The 20,161-nt window shown below is 47.6% G+C and overlaps 2 protein-coding genes across 11 annotated transcripts in view; one reads left to right on the top strand and one right to left on the bottom strand.

Moving 5' to 3' along the window:
• The window catches only part of LOC133472897 (sex-determining region Y protein-like), a 376,487-nt gene that overhangs the window by 179,802 nt on the left and 176,524 nt on the right, over window positions 1-20,161 (bottom strand). The gene's annotated exons all lie outside the window — the stretch shown is intronic.
• The window catches only part of pcdh7b (protocadherin 7b), an 87,704-nt gene continuing 71,828 nt past the window's right edge, over window positions 4,286-20,161 (top strand). For 2 of the 6 annotated variants that reach the window (XM_061764404.1, XM_061764405.1), the window contains exon 1: window positions 4,288-8,107. In XM_061764404.1, the coding sequence (XP_061620388.1) occupies window positions 5,039-8,107 (3,069 nt within the window). In that variant the 5' untranslated portion in view covers window positions 4,288-5,038. Of the gene's footprint in view, window positions 8,108-20,161 lie in introns of all 6 variants that reach the window. The other 4 variants (XM_061764400.1, XM_061764406.1, XM_061764403.1 and 1 more) reach the window with 4 other exon arrangements.

Raw genomic sequence — 20,161 nt, forward strand, 5'->3', positions numbered from 1 at the left:
CGTGTTCTTCCCGAAAACGCTTTTCGACTTTGACTTTCTGATATCTTAGGAAGGCATCTTTTCGGCCCAGAAAAGTACGGGAGAGTCCAGTAATTCGCCTGAGGGGTTCATTAGTAGATTGTATCTGAAGGGACAGATATGACGCTGCTCCACTCCATGACCTTAATATGCTGCTTCTTGAGCCACTCCTGCAATGCCCTGGCACTATGTTTTAGGTCATCGTCATCAGGGGCGGAGCCAGAGAACATTCGGTGGAGTGGCCGGGGTGGCGCGGTTGCCCTGTTCCCATTTTGATTATCATCATCAACAGATAACCTACGAAAGGAATCATTTTTCCCTTCTGTCGCTGGAAAACCAGCACAGAATTCCAATGCGGGAGTTCAGTTTTACCGGCCAGAAACTCCAGTGTCCAGAAATATGTCGCCTGCATGAAGAAACTTTATTGGAATTGGAACCAATGTGACAGCGAAACCTTAACAATTGGGTGCTAAAAACATCCAACCTGATCAGAATTCTCCTGAAAATTCCTCTGAAAGCATCGTGCTCTATTAACATCTTTTATACGACGCTGGTGTGAAATCACTAACATATCGCCGCGTTCGCTTTCCGAGTGGCAGTTTTCACACGCTGGTCGCCAGGGACACCTTAGAGATCCAGCGTACATCCGAGACGTGGTGATTATTCATCACCAAGCGCCACATTCATGTCATAATGAAGAACAAAGCCTGCTGATACATTTTCACGCTCCGTTTTGGACTACGCTCTCTGTCAAAGCCCAAAAGTAAGCAAAGCGACAAGGAATTTTGTTGGCTGGACGGATTTGCATTAGCTAACAGCGTTAGCTTCTGATAAGCGCCACATGCAGTGTAAACGCTATTTGCGAGGGATAAGAAACGAGTAGTCGATGCGATGCCACCTCCCCAAAAAATGTTTAGAATTGCCTATATTAATTGTCCAAACGTCAAAAAATATGATCCGAGAACAAATGGACATGACCGTTCTTGACTGCTTGGTGAAGTTGTCGATGCAGTAGGTGGGGGGTGGGTTCCATTTTGCCCCCTTTTAGGAATAGCTTTATTCATGCAACACTAAACCAGTTCTCAGGCCGCTTGTCCGCCCCCCTCCCTCCAAACAGCTCCCGCGTGGGCAAGAAGGAGACGGGCACGGCCGCGGCATCCGAAGTATCAAAACAGCAAAATCGCCGGAGGTAGTTGGAATGGAAGCAGCTCGCGCTCAACGCTGCTTCTCTGGGGCTGTTGAGTCACGCCGTGTTGTGATGATTCCTCACTGCCGTTCAAAAAGGGAGGAGATGCCGTGACATATTACCTCCTGGGCAGCGCAACAAAGACTCGCCTAAGAGCGGTCTGGCCGGCTGCCCGTCTATCCCGCAATGCCGTCGGGCAACTTTTCCCACTTTCTGGACGGACGGCTCACTTCCCCTGCGGCTGCAGGGAAGGTGACTGACATCCGCGCAGTGGCGTATGAATGGGAAACAGATCTATACATAGAAGTCCATTGCCAGGACCATGTAACAGAATAGAATGTCATCTTCCATTGGGTACCTTGCATATAATACAAGTGAAATCAATTAATGACTGCTTGAATATATTTATGCATTGGGGGAAAAAAAAGAAGGATTGGTCATCCTCAAGTGGGTCAAACAGCACTTGGTGCTGGGAATGGTACAACCAGTCGCTCTTTCAGTCCGGTAACCGCTCCCGCGAACCTCAGGGGACAAAAACCATGGACAGCGACGAAAATAAGCACATAATTGCGCCTTCAAGTTTGCAAAGCCTTGTCGCGAGGGTTTACCTTTAAAGGTGTCGCTTTTGGATGCTTTTGCACTTGGGTACGCAACACACACGCGTTGTCATTTTCTATTGTCAAGAAAAAGAAAAAAGATGTCAACACGTAGCCGAATCGTGAACAGGAATGGACGAACGGTATTCCTGTTTGTAATGGAAAAGATTCCGCTCGACATCTTTTCTTGTGCCCGAGCAAAAACGAAGGCCATTGGTAGCGTTTTTAACGGCGTAATAATTCACAGAGTTCAAACTGTGACTGTTGAATTTTGCATCCTTCGTTTCCTAAAAAGAAGAAACCGTTGAAAAGCAAAACGAACGCAAGCTACGATGTTGCGCTTTCCTAAAGCGATGGCAAATGATTAGCGCTTTCCCAAAGGGAAGACAAACTATTTCATTTGTATTCAGAAAGAGAAGACAAGACTGAGATTGAACTTCCCAAAAGATAAAACAAACAATTGTTGAGTCTAATATAATATTCTTACAGTGTACTTCCCAAGCTTGGACTCAGTGGTACTCTTACAAATAATAATTGTTTTCTTAGCCGGTTATATTCCACTTCTACAATCCAAATTACAGTCACGTAATTTAAGAAGAAAAAAAAAAAGAAAAGACTTTTTTTTTTTTTTTTTTTTTTTTTTTTTTAAAAGGCTTCATTTGGACAGTTTTAATTTGGAGCTTTCAGTCATTGTATCGGACAATGACTCATCTTGCTTGAGGAACTGCAGCGGCGAGACGTTTGCGAGTGCAAACGCCGAGACTTTCTACGCCGTCATCCGCCGCAGGGGAAAGCTAACAATGATTTTCCCGCAGCGATCGGGAGTCTCGATTGCGGCGGTCCGGGTTCGAAACGCCGTCTCGAAATCGGCCTACGCGCTCGCGATCTGCTTATTCAAAGGCCATGGGACACCGCGGTTGTTTTCTACTTTGATCCAGCCTCTGGGTATTGCATCGCTTGGTGAGACTGCCTAGAAGGCAACATGAGTGGAATCTTTTTTTTCTTCGTCCCCTTTTTCTTTTTAGGATTGATTAGACTGATTGATTTCCTGCAGGAGTCGACTGGCGGCGCGACGGCGTTCCGTTTTTTTATTTTTTATTTTCCTTTCCCCCCCCGCGCCACACTAACTGCTCATAAATCATCCTGGATGTTTCGGAACCAAACGCAATCGCATTGATCATTGCCGAACGCTCGGCGGGCGCTTCATTAGGCACACCTGCATCATCGAATAAGAAAGGCCGAATGTCTGCCTGTGCAAAGATGCTGCAAGTTACTCGATGTCATTCACGATGTTTACTATATGAACTAAATCCCGTCTTCCCATTTCGGAATCCAAAGGTAAGCAGAGCTGCATCGATTTTGGTTGGATGCACGGCTCTGTGTTGGCTTCTGACAAATTTGATTGCTCGGCGATGTCGACGCGGAGGGGATCGGAAGTAGAATTCGGCCGTTAGATGATGAAGTGCTGCTTCCACGAGGGAAAATACAACCCATGGTGTGTTTGTGGGGGCTCACTTGTGTTCTCAGTCAGTGCAAGTCCTGATCTTTTGTTGCCACGAACATGTTACCAAGACCCCCTTGTAAAAACACCGATTCAACTCAAGTAAAAACTCAACTATAACTCAAACGTTTTGACAAATTGTCACAAGGAAAAAGAACTTGTTTCCAACTCAGGATTGGATATCTCAAAATGGATTGATATCATTGGAAATGACTGCCAGGATGATTTTCTTAAGCAAAAAATACATCAGCAACTTGTTAGTGATATATGGACCAGTAAGACCCAATGGCTCCATTTCTTTTTGGCTTCCTACCATTCCTAACCCCGTCTTCTCCTTTAAGAGCGCTCTGCTTATCATTTTGTCTCTTTCATGGAACCGAAACACAGTGACATCATATAGGAACGGAAATAGTAGCCAAAAACAACAACGGAGTAAGGCAGAGACGGATGTAAGAGGTGTACAAATAACACACCCGTCGGTCCCTGCTGATGCTGTTCTCCCTTCAAGGCCCCCCGCCCCCCGTGTCTGTTTGCAATCGGACGATAGAGGGCGCTAGTAAGCAAGGAACAAGCACTGCTGGAATCCAAATCATAATAGAATCCCTTTTCTCTGCACCTCCTGTCTTCTCCCTCTTTGCCCATCACTCTCATGCACAACGTGACTTCTAACTCACTTGAAGTCGGTACAGTGGCGCAAGTGGAGCGTTACGCACGCCGCGTGCGTTCACGACAGCGTTCCTTTTTGTGTGGTCTTGTATGGGTTGTGGAGAGTTGTGGTGGCGTCGCATGCAGCCTGTCATCATATTGAATGACCCCCCCCAAAAAAAACAAAAAAAAACATTTCAATGTCATGCTTTCCGGTCTGACAGCACCACCCCCACCCCCCCAGTCCCCACCCCGGATGCCTAGCCCAAGCGCGCGCCTGTTTACACGCGGCACTGGAGAGGTGCGGGTGAGCGAGGAAGAGAGAGAAAGAGAGAGAGGAATATCATTTGCGCGTCCCTCTCCGGCTGCTGCAGAAAGAGGCTGCCGACGCACGTCTGCGGGCGAGTGGACAGGTTGCCGCATCCACTAAGGAATCCAATCACCTCGCCACTCACCCCACCCTCCCCCCCCCCCCGCCTCCAAAAAAGAAAAATCACAACGGATGTACTTCTCTTTTGCTGCTTTTTCTACTAATCTTGGCGATTTGTGTGTCTGTGTGTGCGTGGAGCTGCGCCGCACCGGGGAAGACAACTAAGTGACTTGCAGGATGTGAACAGCCTGAGCAAGGTGGCTCAATCCCCAACCCCCCTCCCACACACACACACTTTTTCCTTGACTCGCGTGGACATATCGCAGCGCAGAGGAATACTGCACAAAAAAAGAGGAGAAATCCCGCGCAGAAAAATGTGAGTAACAATGCGAACTGCTCGCACTTACTGCTTCCCCGACTGGCGCCTTTTACGCGCGTGAAAATTCAGTGGAGCACCAAGACTCTGTCTTTTTTGTGTGTTTTTGATATTTACATTTTTTATTTTTTTGTTACCAGCACCGCTGAGGCGTCATTTAAATTCACAAAGGAGGCGAGAGGGGGGAAACTTGCTGCCTTTCACTGCAGCAGGAGTGATGTAGAAGAAGTCTCACACCCTCATAAAAGCAGCGTTTTATTCCGACCTCCTGACGACCACTGATTTTTTGTTGTTTTTGTTTTTGGTTTTTTTGGGGTGATTTTGGTGGGAAACCGACGAGAGAGCAATGAGGACTACTGGTGCAGTGGACTATTTATACTACTGCATGCTCATCCTGCAGTTGGTGCATCAGCCCGCCGCCAAGCAGGTGCTCCGGTACCGCCTGGCCGAGGAGGGACCGCCGGACGTGCGGGTGGGCAACGTGGCCGCCGACCTGGGCATCGTCGCGGGCTCCGGCGAGGTGACGTTCACGCTGGAGTCCGGCTCAGATTTTTTCAAGATCGACAACATCACGGGCGAGCTCACCACCAACGAGAGACGGATCGACCGCGAGAAATTACAACAGTGCCAAATGATATTCGACGAGAACGAGTGCTTCATCGATTTCGAGGTGTCCGTCATCGGACCGGCCCAGAGCTGGGTTGACCTCTTTGAGGGAAAGGTCATCATCTTAGATATTAACGATAACACTCCTTCCTTCCCCTCACCTGTGCTGACCCTGTCTGTGGAGGAAAACAGACCGATCGGAACTCTTTATCTGCTGCCCACGGCCACAGACAGAGATTTTGGCAGGAATGGGATCGAGAGGTACGAGCTCATTCAGGACAGCGTGGAGAACTCCAGGCGCTCCTCGGGAGACCCGTACTCAGGGAAGAGAAGATTTGACGACGCCGCGAGCAGGAGCAGCGTTTTTGAGCTGCAAGTCGCAGACACCACCGATGGCGAGAAGCAGCCACAGCTCATCATTAAAGGGGCGCTCGATAGGGAGCAGAGAGACTCTTACGAGCTCACGCTGCGTGTGAGGGACGGGGGCGATCCCCCTCGTTCCTCCCAGGCCATCCTGAGGGTAATGATCACCGACGTGAACGACAACAACCCTCGTTTCGAGAAGAGCGTGTATGAGGCCGACCTGCTGGAGAACAGCTCCCCCGGAGCCCCCATACTGCAGCTCAAAGCGGCCGACGCAGACGTGGGGGTGAACGGTCAAATCGAGTACGTGTTCGGGGCGGCCACGGAGTCCGTGCGGCGGATGCTGAGGTTGGACGAGAGCACAGGGTGGCTAAGTGTGCTGCACCGCATCGACCGTGAAGAGGTGAGCCAGCTGAGGTTTACGGTGATGGCCCGTGACCGAGGCCAGCCACCAAAAATGGACAAGGCCACCGTGGTGTTGAACATCAAGGACGAGAACGACAACGTCCCCGCCATAGAGATACGGAAAATCGGACGCATTTTCCTGAAAGACGGCGTCGGCAACGTGGCCGAGGATGTGGTGGTGGACACGCCCATCGCCCTTGTGCAGGTGTCGGATCGCGACCAGGGAGAGAACGGCATCGTGACCTGCACGGTGGTCGGCGACGTGCCCTTCCAGCTCAAACCGGCCAGCGAGATGGAGGGCGAGCAGAACAAAAAGAAATACTTCCTCCATACGTCGGCGCCACTGGACTACGAGGCCATGCAGGAGTACAACGTCGTCATAGTAGCGGTGGATTCCGGAAGCCCCAGCCTGGCAAGTAATAACTCTCTTATTGTCAAAGTGGGCGACACCAATGACAACGCCCCTGTCTTTAACCTGAACGTAGTGGAGGTGTCGTTCCCAGAGAACAATGCTCCAGGCGAGAGGGTGACAACGGTGGCCGCCAATGACGCAGACAGCGGGAAGAACGCGGAAATAATGTATTCCCTCGACCCGTCAGTAAATGGGATTTTCTCCGTTGACGCAGACAGCGGCGACATCCGAGTGAACACCATCCTGGACCGAGAGCAGACAGAGCGCTATGAATTTAAAGTGATAGCTAAAGATAAGGGCGTAAACACCCTACAGGGCTCTGCGACGGTGGTTGTCCTCGTGGCAGACAAAAATGACAATGAGCCAAAGTTCATGCAAGATGTATTTACATTCTATGTCAAAGAGAACCTTGAGCCAAACAGCCCCGTTGGCATGGTCACAGTCATCGATGCAGATAAAGGTCAAAATGCAGAAATGAGTCTTTTTATTGAGGAGGAGGAAGATATCTTTTCAATCGAAAACGATACCGGGACCATTTTCTCCACCCTGTCCTTTGACCGAGAGCAGAAAACCACGTACACGTTCCGTGTGAAGGCCATGGACAGGGGCGACCCGCCCCGGTCGGCCACTGCCACCGTCTCGTTGTTTGTCATGGATGACAATGACAACGCACCAACCGTCACGTTCCCTATAAACAGTTCCTACACCCTCCTCCCGCCCTCCAGCAACATCAGAACCGTAGTGAGAACGGTCATTGCCACAGACACCGACACAGGCATCAACGCAGACCTCAACTATAGCATCGTCGGCGGGAACCCCTTCAGGCTGTTTGAGATCGACGGGGGAACCGGTGTGATTTCACTGGTTGGAAAACTCGAGCAGAAGCACTACGGTCTGCACCGGCTCGTGGTCCGGGTGAACGACAGTGGGCAGCCCTCCCAGAGCACCACTACACTCGTCCACGTCTATGTTAATGAGACTCTTTCCAATTCCACTGTTGTGGAGGCACAGGTGGCAAAGAGCCTGAGCACGTCTCTCAACACCAACATCGCCGGTGACCCCAATTATGACCTGAGCAAACAACGTCTGAGCATAGTCATCGGTGTTGTTTCGGGAATCATGACGGTCATCCTCATCATCCTGGTGGTCGTCATGGCCCGCTACTGCCGCCCCAAGAATAAGAACGGCTACGAGGCTGGCAAGAAGGACCACGAGGACTTCTTCACGCCGCAGCAACACGACAAGTCCAAGAAGCCCAAAAAAGACAAGCGCAAGCAGAAATCCAAGCAGCCGCTCTACAGCAGTATCGTCACGGTGGAAGCCTCCAAACCCAACGGTCAGCGCTACGACGGCGTCAACGAGAAGCTGTCAGACAGTCCTGGTATGGGCCGGTACCGTTCGGTCAACGGAGGCCCCGGCAGTCCCGATCTGGCCCGGCACTACAAGTCCAGCTCACCACTACCCACCGTCCAGCTTCACCCGCAGTCGCCCACGGCTGGCAAAAAGCACCAGGCGGTTCAGGACCTGCCCCCAGCCAATACCTTTGTTGGCACCGGAGATAACATTTCACTGGGATCAGACCACTGCTCTGACTACAGCAGTCAGACCATCAACAAGTACAACAAACAGGTAAGAAGACGCATCTCCATGTTCTTTTTCTTTTCCCTCCACCACTCTTAAATGTATTCTGTTTCCTTCTCTTAGTGTTTTGTCTGGCGTAATGCGTTCTGACAGGGCTAGTCTCAGTAGTCGTGTTGCCTTTATGGTGCTAATGTGTGTCAAGTTAGCAGTATTGATCTGTTTTGGTTTGGAGTGCCATTCACATGCAATATTGAAAGGGACTGTAATGGTTTAGATTAGCTCACCGGGTATTGTGACCACTCGGGCCAAGGCCGAACTTTTTTCAGTCGCTGCTAATGTGCCTAGAGGGTTGAAGACAGCTCGCATAAGGGTTTGGTTTGTGGCTAATTTATCCCAGAGGCGGGGGATCGTGGGGGGGGAGGCCCTGCTCTCTGCCTCTGACAAGGCAGCCTTTTCATCTGTTAGAAAAGGGGAGGCAGGTAGATAAGAGTTCACCGCAGAGCAAATACGTTTCTTTCCTGTCCAGTAAGAGGCACAATCTGGTCACGGGCTCATGTTAACCTTGCAGTCCGTGTTTCAATTCAACGAGATCCGATTTGTACATTTTCTTTTCCATCACCTTCCATATTGTGTCTTACTTTATCTCTTCCCCGAACCACTTTTCCTTTATTCGTCTGTCCTCCAGCAAGTCTTAGCGCCCTTCTGTGTTTGCTCCCTCGTAAAAGAAAAAAAGCTTTTGGCCCAGCATGAAAACATGGCTGTATGATGGACAACAACAACAACAAAAAAAAAGTCAGGCAGGTGATTTGTTGAGGTGCTTTCTCTGGCTTGATTAGACATATATATATATATATATGTATATATATATATATATACACACGCACATATACATATGATATTATATATACATACACACGCAACCAGATCACAAATCCCCCTCCCCGCTGCTGCTTCTCATCCCAACACTCACAGCTTCTAATACGGTCTATTTGTCCAGCTACTCCCCGGAGGTTGTGGAGCGCTGTTGCTTTTGGATGTCTCCTGCATAATTAAAAGGCCACTCTATCCTCCGCATTGTATTGTGTGTCACTGTGCTCCACTTATATAATTCTTTCCCGCCGCATGTTCAGCGCCCTCACCGCGTTTGTTGTGACACCGGGCCTAATCGCCACTGGCTGTATTATTATGCGCAAAGTGTTTTCCGCTTATCTATGCAATGACATTTGAAGGGATTCTTATCAGATGCTAGGTCATCACTATTTGGAGTATTGATGTCTACCAGGTACGGGTATATATTGCATTTTATAGCCTTTAAGATGATCCATTTCCTAGCTGTCTGTGGGAAGAGATAGAGACAGGCACAAGAAAGACGGCCCTGTTAGAAGGTACAGAGAAAGGCCACTACTGTTTCGACAAGGGCCCTCGGGGAGGGGGGTAATAATACTGACCATTCACTGTAACCTCTCGGTATCGAATTGCCTTTTTCTGTCCCCTCGTATTCCTGATCGTACAATATTTGCAGAGGCAACCTGGCTAAGAAGGTTTATCGGCGGCCTTTCTATTTTAGCAGAATCATTAAAAAGCAAATGATGGGGATATTTCCCGAAACGCCAGCTGATAAAATAGTCACACACTGTCTTAACACATAGCTGCCTCCTCATCTTCATCGTGCGTACCCTGCCAGACACTTAACTTTATTACTCTCGGCCCTGCTTTCCATTCTGTGGCGAGGATTTAAATAACTTAGCCATCAAATTAGCAAAGGTCATCTGCATTTTGTGTTACCATATCACCTCAAAAGGATCACTTTTAATCTACGGTGATCCTTAGCATTTTTTAAGTCTCTGCTCACGTAGCCAAGCCCCCCCGGAGGGCAAGCGAAGCCTTGGTCCACACGCTGATACCAGAATTTGTCACCTCGGGGCCAGTGCGTCGAGCACTACCGGACTTTTAATCCTGTGGTCAACTTCCCAAAGTTTTGACTGTCTTTCCTGCTGCGACATGAGCTCATCCACCTGAAAAGTGTTAAATTGTAGCCATGCAAACATTCACAGGAAACCAATATGGAAATGTGGGACTTTGCCTGCGGTGGTCATTTGCACTGATGTACAAAACACTGCTGTCTAAATCAGTGTTTCCCCAACCTCTGCTTAGCCAAGGCACATATTTTACAATAGAAATATTTCAAAAACAAAAATGTCAAAAAGTGGATATAAAGGTTAATGAGGTGCCATCTCATGGAAGAACATTTAATTGTTCTGCCTGTCACTATACATCGCTGGGCTAGATGGATGGAAAAAAAGAAAAGAAGATAATTCTTCGTAAATAATTGGGACTAATTACATAAAATTGGATGATCTCTCGCGGCACAGTGGTGGCGAATCAGCCGAATATAATAATTTTCCATTCACACAGCAAATGGAAAGGCAAAGCTAACGACCACAAGCCACAACTTAACAAGACAGTGTGCTTCCGGTTGCCATCAATATTTTGCCAGTTCCAGTTTGCATCACGAAGGTCCTACATTCCTGTTCCGACTCCAAAATCGGCCAAAGACCAGACTTCATTTGCTCAATCTTAACTTGACACGCTTTCGTCAAAATAACCCAAGGATCAAGAATGCTAGTTTAATGTCTTGCTAAAATCTGCGGGTTATGATATACTAATGCTGACAGCACTAATCTGTGCATCGAACTAAACTCAATGCAAGGTGCTTACCTTTTAACTTTGGTATGGAAGTAGGGGAGTCGGACCCATGGGGGACTCTCACAAATAGGCAGATAAAACTTGTACCTCGGTGGATAATTTCACATTTGATGGGTTACCAGACACTCTAGAGACCCAGCTATTTGGGAAAAACAATTCAAAGTCAGTTTTACATAAGTCTCCTTTAGTTTCCCAGGCTGGCTGACTCTCAGACGGTTTTACCTGCGAGGCCGTCGAGGCAGTCAGTCACTCGTCAAGTTCAATAAGGAACTTAATAAGCAAGCGGTTCCACAGGAGCTCTCCAGTTTCACCCCCACCTGTGTTGAGGTCAGCTCAGTAAGGCCAGTCATTGCCCGGCAACCAGTTGTGCTCCAGAGGGAGCTGGGAAACCCGTATGCCACCAACAACACAGAAAAAAAAATGGTCTGTTTTAAAAGACGAGACAATAAGTTGTTTTTCGACTAGCACATTATTGTCATCCTTGGTGGTGCAGCGTACCACCAGGTGAGGCTAAGTTGATAAAAGTGCGTTTGGATCTATTATAGATAAATTCAATCAATGCTTTCCCTGTCTTTTGTTTATGCGCTGAGGGGAAAATGGAAGCAGTATCAGCCGAGCGGAGCTCGTGAAACTGCGGCACAAAGCCATTTTCCACAATAATTTGGTTTGGTGATTTGAATGGATTTGCTGTAAGGCAATTACTAAACTGAGAGGTGAGACTCATCGAATAAATTTGCAGAAATGTTAAGGGACTTAAAGGGAGGGACACTTGTGGCATAATGGGGCATTTTTTTGATGAAGAAAAACAAAGCTTTGTCTTTCCTTTCAGCCTTATGCTCTGCCTATCATAAATGTGCCAGCGAGCTTGAGATTCCTCTCAGAGCAAAAAAAATAACCCAAAAATAAAAACACTCGTGATTGAAGGAGCCGCTTCGGCTCTTGACATCTGTCATGATAAGAAAGATGCCGAGAGAAGCACGACGAGGAGTGGCTGGAAACAGAGCGATTTTGGAGCCCCGCGCCACCTTGATTGCCCTGCACGCCGCTGATTGCGAGTGTCAGCGTCGAGGATGCCACCTCTCCGTCGCCACTTCTTTCAATTTGCCGTCATCAAACGTGGAATTTGATTTCACGCAGCCGATTCATATCCGCGCCTATGCCGCTGTCAGTTTTTGCAGGGCCGCCATATTGCAACGCTTGTTTATCCGCGGAGATTGTTAGCGGGAGTTTGTACAGCAAATTGACTTTTACAAGGCTCCCAGGGTCTATGATGTGCTACGCTAGCCCGGCTGTTTCCTCGCACTGTCGTCCTGTATCGACTGCAGGAGCTCAGGCCGGCTAGATGGGAACATCACTTAAGCTGCGCCGCAGTCAGACTCGGGGGAATAGCTGCCTGTCGACCCGCCGCACTGCAACACAGATCAGACGTGAGACTTGTTTGTGTGAATCATGGGCACGGCGGCCGTGTTGCGTTTGCCGCGACGCTGTACCTCATCAAAATTGCAAAAATGTCTGGCAGAGTCAGGCGTTATTGTAGTGTGGCTATTTTGTTGTTTTGTACTAAAAGGCCTCGGGCAGTCTGCTGTCTCGACACAAACAGGTTGGGTCTCGGTGGTTTTTCTTGGATTCTGTTTACCGGAGGTGGGAGTAAGTCACATACGGTCAAGTCATGAGTACGTTTCAAGTGTTAACCTTCAAGTCCAAAGTTACTGTGGCAAAGATCAAGCCAATCAAGTTGAGTAAGCACTACATTTCAAGTCATTACTTGGTTTAAGCATAAGTCATACAATCTTGCTCAGTCAAAACATACAATAGATATTAAAAGTCTGCACACCTCTGTTTGAATGCCAGGTTTTATTTGTTTGCCCCTGTGTGTTGCTTTTACCAGCGCAGAATCCCCTTGCTCGATCCAATGAATCACCCGCTGCCACATGTGCTCACACAGGGCTCAGGATGCCAAGGTGACAGCCGGAAAGGTCCGCGGCCCCCTTGTCAATGGACATTGATTTAAAGCGCGTCCTGCTCGTCGCGTTGTCTAACTCGGCCTTCGCAAAACATGAAAATACAAGCTGTGAAAACTGGAAACGCTGATCCATAATTTACCGCAAGTGCCACCCTTTGCTCTGGCAGCCAACTGTAGAGCCTGTCAGCGCAAAGTGGACTTGTTTATGAAGAGGAGTGGACAGGTGAAGACGACGCTCTTATTCACTCGGCCAAGGGTTATAAAGAGATCTCTCTTTTAGCCCAACTTTTGGAGAGAGATGAAGAGTCCAGAGATATTCAGATGCATCAACCAAATATTACTGCTTTATTGGTAGATCCCAGTTTATATCCAAAACCTTAGGTTTTGGGTTTCAGGAACAAATTAAAGTCAAGGTGCCAAGGTATGTTGGGAAAGTGACTTTGAACAGGAGAAAAGGTAGTGCCAGGGGTATTTAAAAAGAAGAAAAAACCCTACAACCTTCACCCTGGGTTGAAGTTCACATTGATTCTCTTACGGCTGTGACAACACCTGTTCCCGCGCAATACTCCCACCCCCTCCTTTTTGACTTTGACCTTCCTCCTTTGTAATGCAACAGAGTTGAAATATTAACAAGTACGGAAATCTACAGACTTTATGAGACACATTAAAGTCTGTCTGTGGATAAATAATGCATTGGAAAGCCTTACATTTCTAGCACAGCCTTTCATTAAGTCTGCAGGCATACTATACATATTAGCTCAGCAGCAGAGTCGAATGGCAATGACGAGAGGACTGCTTGACTGCTTGTATTAGCCCCCCTTTTGGTTGTGTGACCCACCCCAGCCCTCAAATGAGATTATGTGTGTATGAAACAGGAGGTGCAGCGCTCGGTGGCCATCCATCAAAGCCTGGAGGGGGACCGGTGCAGAAAAATCAGCGCCTGTGCGCTCGGTTGCTGCGCGTTGTACAGTATCGGAGTGTATCGTGCGAGGGACCGCCACGGCGCGCATTCTCCATCATCCTGCACACCAGGCAGCGACATGCCTGAGAGGATTTCAATATCCTGCATGAATATAAGTCTGTGTGTGTGTGAGCCGTTTACCCAAGAAACGCTGTTCGTCATATTAGAATGTGTGTCTGGTCATTGCGTATACTCTGCACGCGTGCGCACAGGCAAGAGGCTAGAGGGATGACCGATAACTCTACGATGAGGAGAGGGAAGTTGTGGGGGCGGGTCAAAAGAACCATGTTGATGTTAATATCACTGCAGTGCTGAGAGTGGCGAGTTCAGCAGAGTGCTGTATATCCGTAGGTCTGTCTTATACTGTCCACAGGTGGCCAAGGCACGCACACCAGAAGGAGCACCACAATGTACATTGAAGGAAAAGTGGGGACAAAAACTGTTTGAATTCTTTTTAATTCGATTTAATTATGTTACTACTCGATGTAGTTATAAAGGTGACTATTATCAAGTGCTATTTTTCTTCAGAAACATTACACTTTTTTTTGGATTGAAAGAATTTCCCTTCATTTCAATTGGGGCAGAGTATTTTGTGTTACTTTAAAAACTATGCTGTAGGAGAAGCACACAAATTACAGACTTGCAGCTCGTTTTTGGCCAGAAACGAGATATAGACTTTTCAGAGGAATTAGACACTTGCAGTGGACATCCAGCCTTAAAGTACTACCAACAGAAATAGTTGTCGAAAGGCTATAAGGTCAGCCCGATACGGTGTACTCTCTGTTGGAAAGTGCACTGTAAAACAGAAATTCTCTAATTCTGTTTCTCATCAGACAAATGGATTGAAGAACTCCAGACATTTAATTTCGCTCCGGGCGATGGATTTGTAGCATCTTGCCCACTAGTTTGGGATTTAGCTTTGATATCGCTTTTTACTCTTTGCGCCATCTCAAGAGAGGGAGTTCTCTTCGCTCGCTCGCTCTCTCCCCAGCAACAAAGTCCTTAGCAACGAGCAGTAAATCAACCTGACCACCGGGGTAGAGCACAACAGCCATTTTGGATTGAAAATGAGTGGGTAAACCTTGGCACTGGAATAATACCACTTTGCTCTGTTTGCTGTAATCATGAAGGGAGAGAAAGGACAATTGTTGGTGGACGGGCGGCCTGCTATAATCGAGACTGAAATACTGGTCTTTGACAAGCTTCATTTCGCTTCGGTCGGTCCTGTGCAGCACTCGGAACACAATAGTCTGGACTCAGCAGTGGGAACTGCCTTGGGGGAGGTACGTGTGTACGTGTCAGTTTGTGGAAATAGAGCATGTTGTTACATTTGTTGACGACGGCAAGGAAACGACAATCAAATTGTTGTGAACTGGGGCGCTTAAATGATAAGAATGGTAAAGCGAGCTTCTCAAGCACATTTCCCCTTTACTTCAGTGGTTCGCAAACGTTTTACACCAAGTACCACCTAAAAAGAAATGACTCTCCAAGTACCACCTTAGTGACCAAAAATAAAACAATGTAGTTGTAGTCCTAAAAAGTACATTCAACATGACTGTAAGCCATTGTCACATCATGCACAGCTCCAACATTAACAGTTTGTTTAAATACAGGAAAATAAAATAATTGCACTTCATGATTTTTATGTCTCAAAAGTATTTTCTGAGAAATGGCCGTCTGTTGTCGTACTAGAGCGCCTCCAACTACCGGAGACAAATTCCTTGTGTGCTTTTGACATACTTGGAAAATTAAGATGATTGTGATTTTGATTCTGATCTGAAAAGTGAATAAAGCAAGTTTATCAGTTCTGCTCTCAGGCAGCTTTGACAAGCAGCTAAGTGCCTGGACGGGTGACATTTAAATGTGTGTCGTGGAGCTCCCCAGCCGGATGTTTGCCGTTTAGCCACCATCGTTATTCCGTGGCCGCTACGGCAAATGTTTGAGCAGCGCCGATTACTTTGCCCCTGCGAAGCCAATTGGGGGCGATTGTTTGATGTCAGCGCAAATCTGGTTAGCACGCAAACCTCGCCGCCTTCCTCGGCTTCTTCCGTGGCTCTTTTTTTGTTTTTTTGTTTTAGATTTATGTCAGGGCGTGCGCGCATGTGTGCGCAGACTCTTTTGAATCTCTTTGAATAAGCTTTTCTTTACCCAGGCAAGCCGCCTCTCGTCGAGAATTGAGGACATGACACGACAATCGGAGACCTTGTAATTTCTGTTTAAAATGTTAGCATTATCAGTGCCAACATGGTTTTGTTTGAACAAGCAGGGGGATTCTGGCAAGGGGCCTCAGTCGCCGTTTAAAGCGTATGCCTGTGTTTGCCCAGCAATCATTGGTGGGCAATCCATTGTTACTTTGGCAATATACCTCTACATCTCCCCCACCCACTGTTAACTTCTCCCATGGCAGTTTGCCTGGATTTTGGGGGGCTCGGGGGGGGGGGGGGGGGTGAAGCAATTTTACAGCTCTCCCATCAATGCCGAAAGCATCGCTCAGAGACAGCATCCCCTCCAAAATGTCACCACACTCTAACAAGTTGGCCCTCGGTTGGATGAGGCACAGGAACGCCGTGTTCCACTAAAATCTTGTGATAAAGCCACCTGGGGAAGCAGAGAACATTTCACACGCGAAGGTCCCTGAACACTGAATTGGCAGCGGTTGCTTCGCCACCACGGGCTCATCTCGTCGCTATGTCAAAGCCCCGTCGGGAGCCGTAATTCACTGCCCTCCCCTCTTTTGGAGTTGCGGCTCCCCGGGATCAAATTAGATAATGAGCTAACATCAGCGTCGACACAACACCAACTCTCTAGAAACGAGGCTACGGAATCGAGTCTGGCTCAGTCGCTAGTCGCCTTCAGATTTAATTTATGCAGTCTAAAATTTCGTGATGACACATGGAGTCAGCTCGTTACCTGCACCAAGGAGCTGATATTTTCATTAGGGCCCTCTTGGAATCTGTTTCTATTGTGATTATTCTGTCTGGCTTCAAACACAAAAACCCACCAGCGTAAAATGTACCTCACTGGTACACATAATTCAGCGGACATGTCAATCATAACAGGATGCAAGAAAAAGTCTCAAGGAACCCATGCTCGAAAGTGAAGAGGAAGGCAGCCATTTTGGGGCCAAAGCAAGAGCCATTGAAAAAGAGCCTGGAAAGATCAACAAGAATTTGCCCCCGGCACCTGTTTCACCGATCGACATGCAATTCGGGGCACAGGGCTATAAAAACAGGGTGCAAGAAAAAGGCTCAAGGACCTATGCCCAAAATGTAACTTTTGGTTCAAAGCTGCCATTTTGGGGGCAAATACCGTGAAAAGTAAGCTGCAAACCCCCCAAACTCTCTAACTCAAGGCTACCAATCCAGTTTGGTTCAGCCACTAGTATCCTCCTGAAAATGTGTGAACACCATATTTTAGTGGGGTATAATGAGCTAGCTATGATTAAACACAAGGCTTCAGTCGCGCATTAAGATGCCAGGTGAAGGCTTATTGTTGATGCGATGCACTTCAAGTAGCCATTAATCTTTAAAACCAAAAAATAACAGATGAGACTATTCCCAGATTTGACTCTGTGAAGTTAAATTGCATTGATTCAGATGAAAAACAAGCTGGAGTCGAGGATGGAGAACAAAGAATGAATGAGAACAGTAATACCAGTGCCTGAAAGCACAAAATGCACAGAGAAATGCAGGGAACCCTTGGCTCGGAATCTAAAGCCACATCGGCGGCCGAAGAGCGCCTGAAGCCTTTTCCTAGTTTACTTGACATATTTACACACCACAATGTATGTCTTGGGCAATTAGCTTGGATAAATTTCCAGCACTTGCAGGTTGGACCTTCCAGGCAATATTTCTGTAAAACCTGAACACTGGGTTCGGTCCAGGTCTGAAAGCTGCCTGCAGGAATTCACTCGAGCTGCAGTCCTTTTGTCATATCTTGAATACCTTGGCCGCCCATTCAACTACAGAAAGAGAGGGATAGCGAGGGGAGACCAAGATGATGAGGATGCGAGTGAGCTAGCGGGGTTGTGTGTATGAAGAACACACCTTTGACACGAGCGACACGGTAGAATCGCGCGGCAATTTTTCATTCACTTTCCCGCATGATTCCAAAGGTTGCCGAGCCCCAAGGAAGCCTCGCGGCTAGCGCCTGCCTGCCAATTTTTCAAAGCTGTCACTCCCTTTCCGTGTATTTGTGTGTGTCGCTTGCACAAAGGCCCTCCTCCTGCCGCTGTCGCCATTGTTGTTGTCATTGTGCTGATGCAAGGTAAACACCGTGTCGCCCGCCCCCTACCCTTTCTGTCGCCACAATGCATCACTTAGACCTTTATGTAGCAGACACACCGAGGCAGAGACGCCGCGTATTGTTTCCGCCGGGGCCCGCGTTTTCGACAGCACATTTGAAGGATCGCAGGAATGCCTGGAAATATGACTTGTGTGAATAAGCGGCGACGGCTTACAAAATCCAAGGACACGTAGCCTCGACAGTTCATCAGATTCGGGATAAAGTGTCGTTGCCCTGCTTGGTAATCACATTTTCCTCTGCCGCTCTCAGTTCTCAACATCCCTGTACCTTCTGAGCGCTGAAAAAAAGAAAGAAAAAAAAAACGCCTCACAGACGCTGCCGCGCCTACGCCGAGACACTGAGAATAGAGGTAGGCCGCTGCATTCAACCCAGCCAGATGCAAGGATACCGTTCCGCTTTCTTGGAAATGACAGAATCAGACATTACATTTGCATGATCCAAAGTGGTTCAAAAAAGGAAGCGAGGCGGACACAAACGGCCAGCATAGAGCCCAGAGGGTTTTAAGCTTCGGGGTGGTCAAAACCCGCTTTAGGCGTGTTTGCTTTTGGTTCATTTCCCAAAACGGTAGTGACGAGCGCTCTCGTGCGGTTCGACTGAAAGCGGAGGTCGAGCTCGGAGCCCTCAATCAGCAGATTTTTAAGCAGCATGGCTGCCAATTAGCTTCAGAAGGTAGCAGATATTCCCCGGATGCCTTCCCCCCGCCCCCGAAGAAAAGTGTCAAGGACACACCCTGCAGGGGTATTGACTTAACTACTGGAAGGGCTACAATGCAGACTTACACAAATACTTTCACAGCCTTTGCAGTAAACTGACACCTTGGCAAACACCCTCTTTTATATTTTCCCAGACAATGAGAGCCAAGTCGGTTTTGTAATGACAGAGACAGCTTGTTACCTCCACCAAGGAGGTGAGGTTTTCATTAGGGCCATCTGGGAATCCTGTTTTTATTATCATTCTTCCTTCTGGCCCGGTCATGCCTGAAAACCCACCCGAAAACAAAAAAAACACGCACCTTTATCCTGGTCAAAATGTTTTTTTTTGTTTTTTTTAAAGTTGTCCGGAATCCACCGACCCCAAAACTCACCCGGTAGAGGCTCCTGGAAATTTAGAAAATATTTGCCCACAAGATTTGCTTTTTCTTGCCTAATCGAATGTGGGTGGCGCAAGTCCGACAATCGTTCCGAGGATTCGCCGCCAAAAGGCTCGGGAACAAAGCCCTTTCATTGCTGCGTGCTTGTTTGTTCATATAGAGGTCAGGATTATTTTTGCAGTATTTTTCTTTACTTTTTCAGTCCGTTATGCATTAATCCTAATTAGAAAGGCATCTGCGATGTTGTTTGTTTGGCTTCGGTAGAGGTCAGCGTTCGACTGATTGCCTGTGTTGTCTGTCCTACTGCTGCACAGTCACTGGGTGATCTTTACCACGCAGCACGTCACACGCAGTCCTGCCCTTCCTAATTAAACTCTGTTTACCGCAACACACTTAAAGCAGACTCTCGACTAATTATTAGGCACGGACGCCACCGAGGCATGTTTGAACTCTCCCACTCTGTTGACAGCAAGCTGAGGCCAGACAGAAGAGCGGAACCTGAGTCGTTCCCCCCGGAGCGTCCCCCTCGCCGCGGCCACGTCTGGCCTTGTTGATTGCGCGTACTGGTCGATCACGCTGCAGCGGCTCTAATTAACAGCTCCAAAACATTGTTTGTGCTGTCCCAAAAAAATGGGGCCACTTCCAGAATGGAAGGTGTAAAAAAAAAAAACAGACCATACAAGTTCATTGGGTGGTGTGCGGTAAACATTTATTTGCCAAGTTTAAATCAGGGATGGCATTTCCCACTTTTCCCACAATTTTTTTCATTACAAGAATGACTGACATAAGAGTCCTTTATATTTTGTATTTTCTCTAAATGGAAAGTAGATAAATGTTTTGCAACGCTCATTTTTTTCCTCCAGTTTTAAAGGAAATATTGTGACAAATGTTCATTAAACTAGAAACAAAAGTCGAAAGACAGAAAGATGTGCAGTTTTTGTGGACTTTTAAAAAAATCTCTTTCATCTTGTAGGTCTTACGATAGCAGTGTGATCACACATTCGCACGTGCACATTTTCTCTTATACACTTCAACACGGAATTTTCCCATGCAGCAGCCCGATTTAATTAGTCAGAG

Source organism: Phyllopteryx taeniolatus, chromosome 23 (assembly GCF_024500385.1).
Source record: "Phyllopteryx taeniolatus isolate TA_2022b chromosome 23, UOR_Ptae_1.2, whole genome shotgun sequence".
NCBI lineage: Eukaryota > Metazoa > Chordata > Actinopteri > Syngnathiformes > Syngnathidae > Phyllopteryx > Phyllopteryx taeniolatus.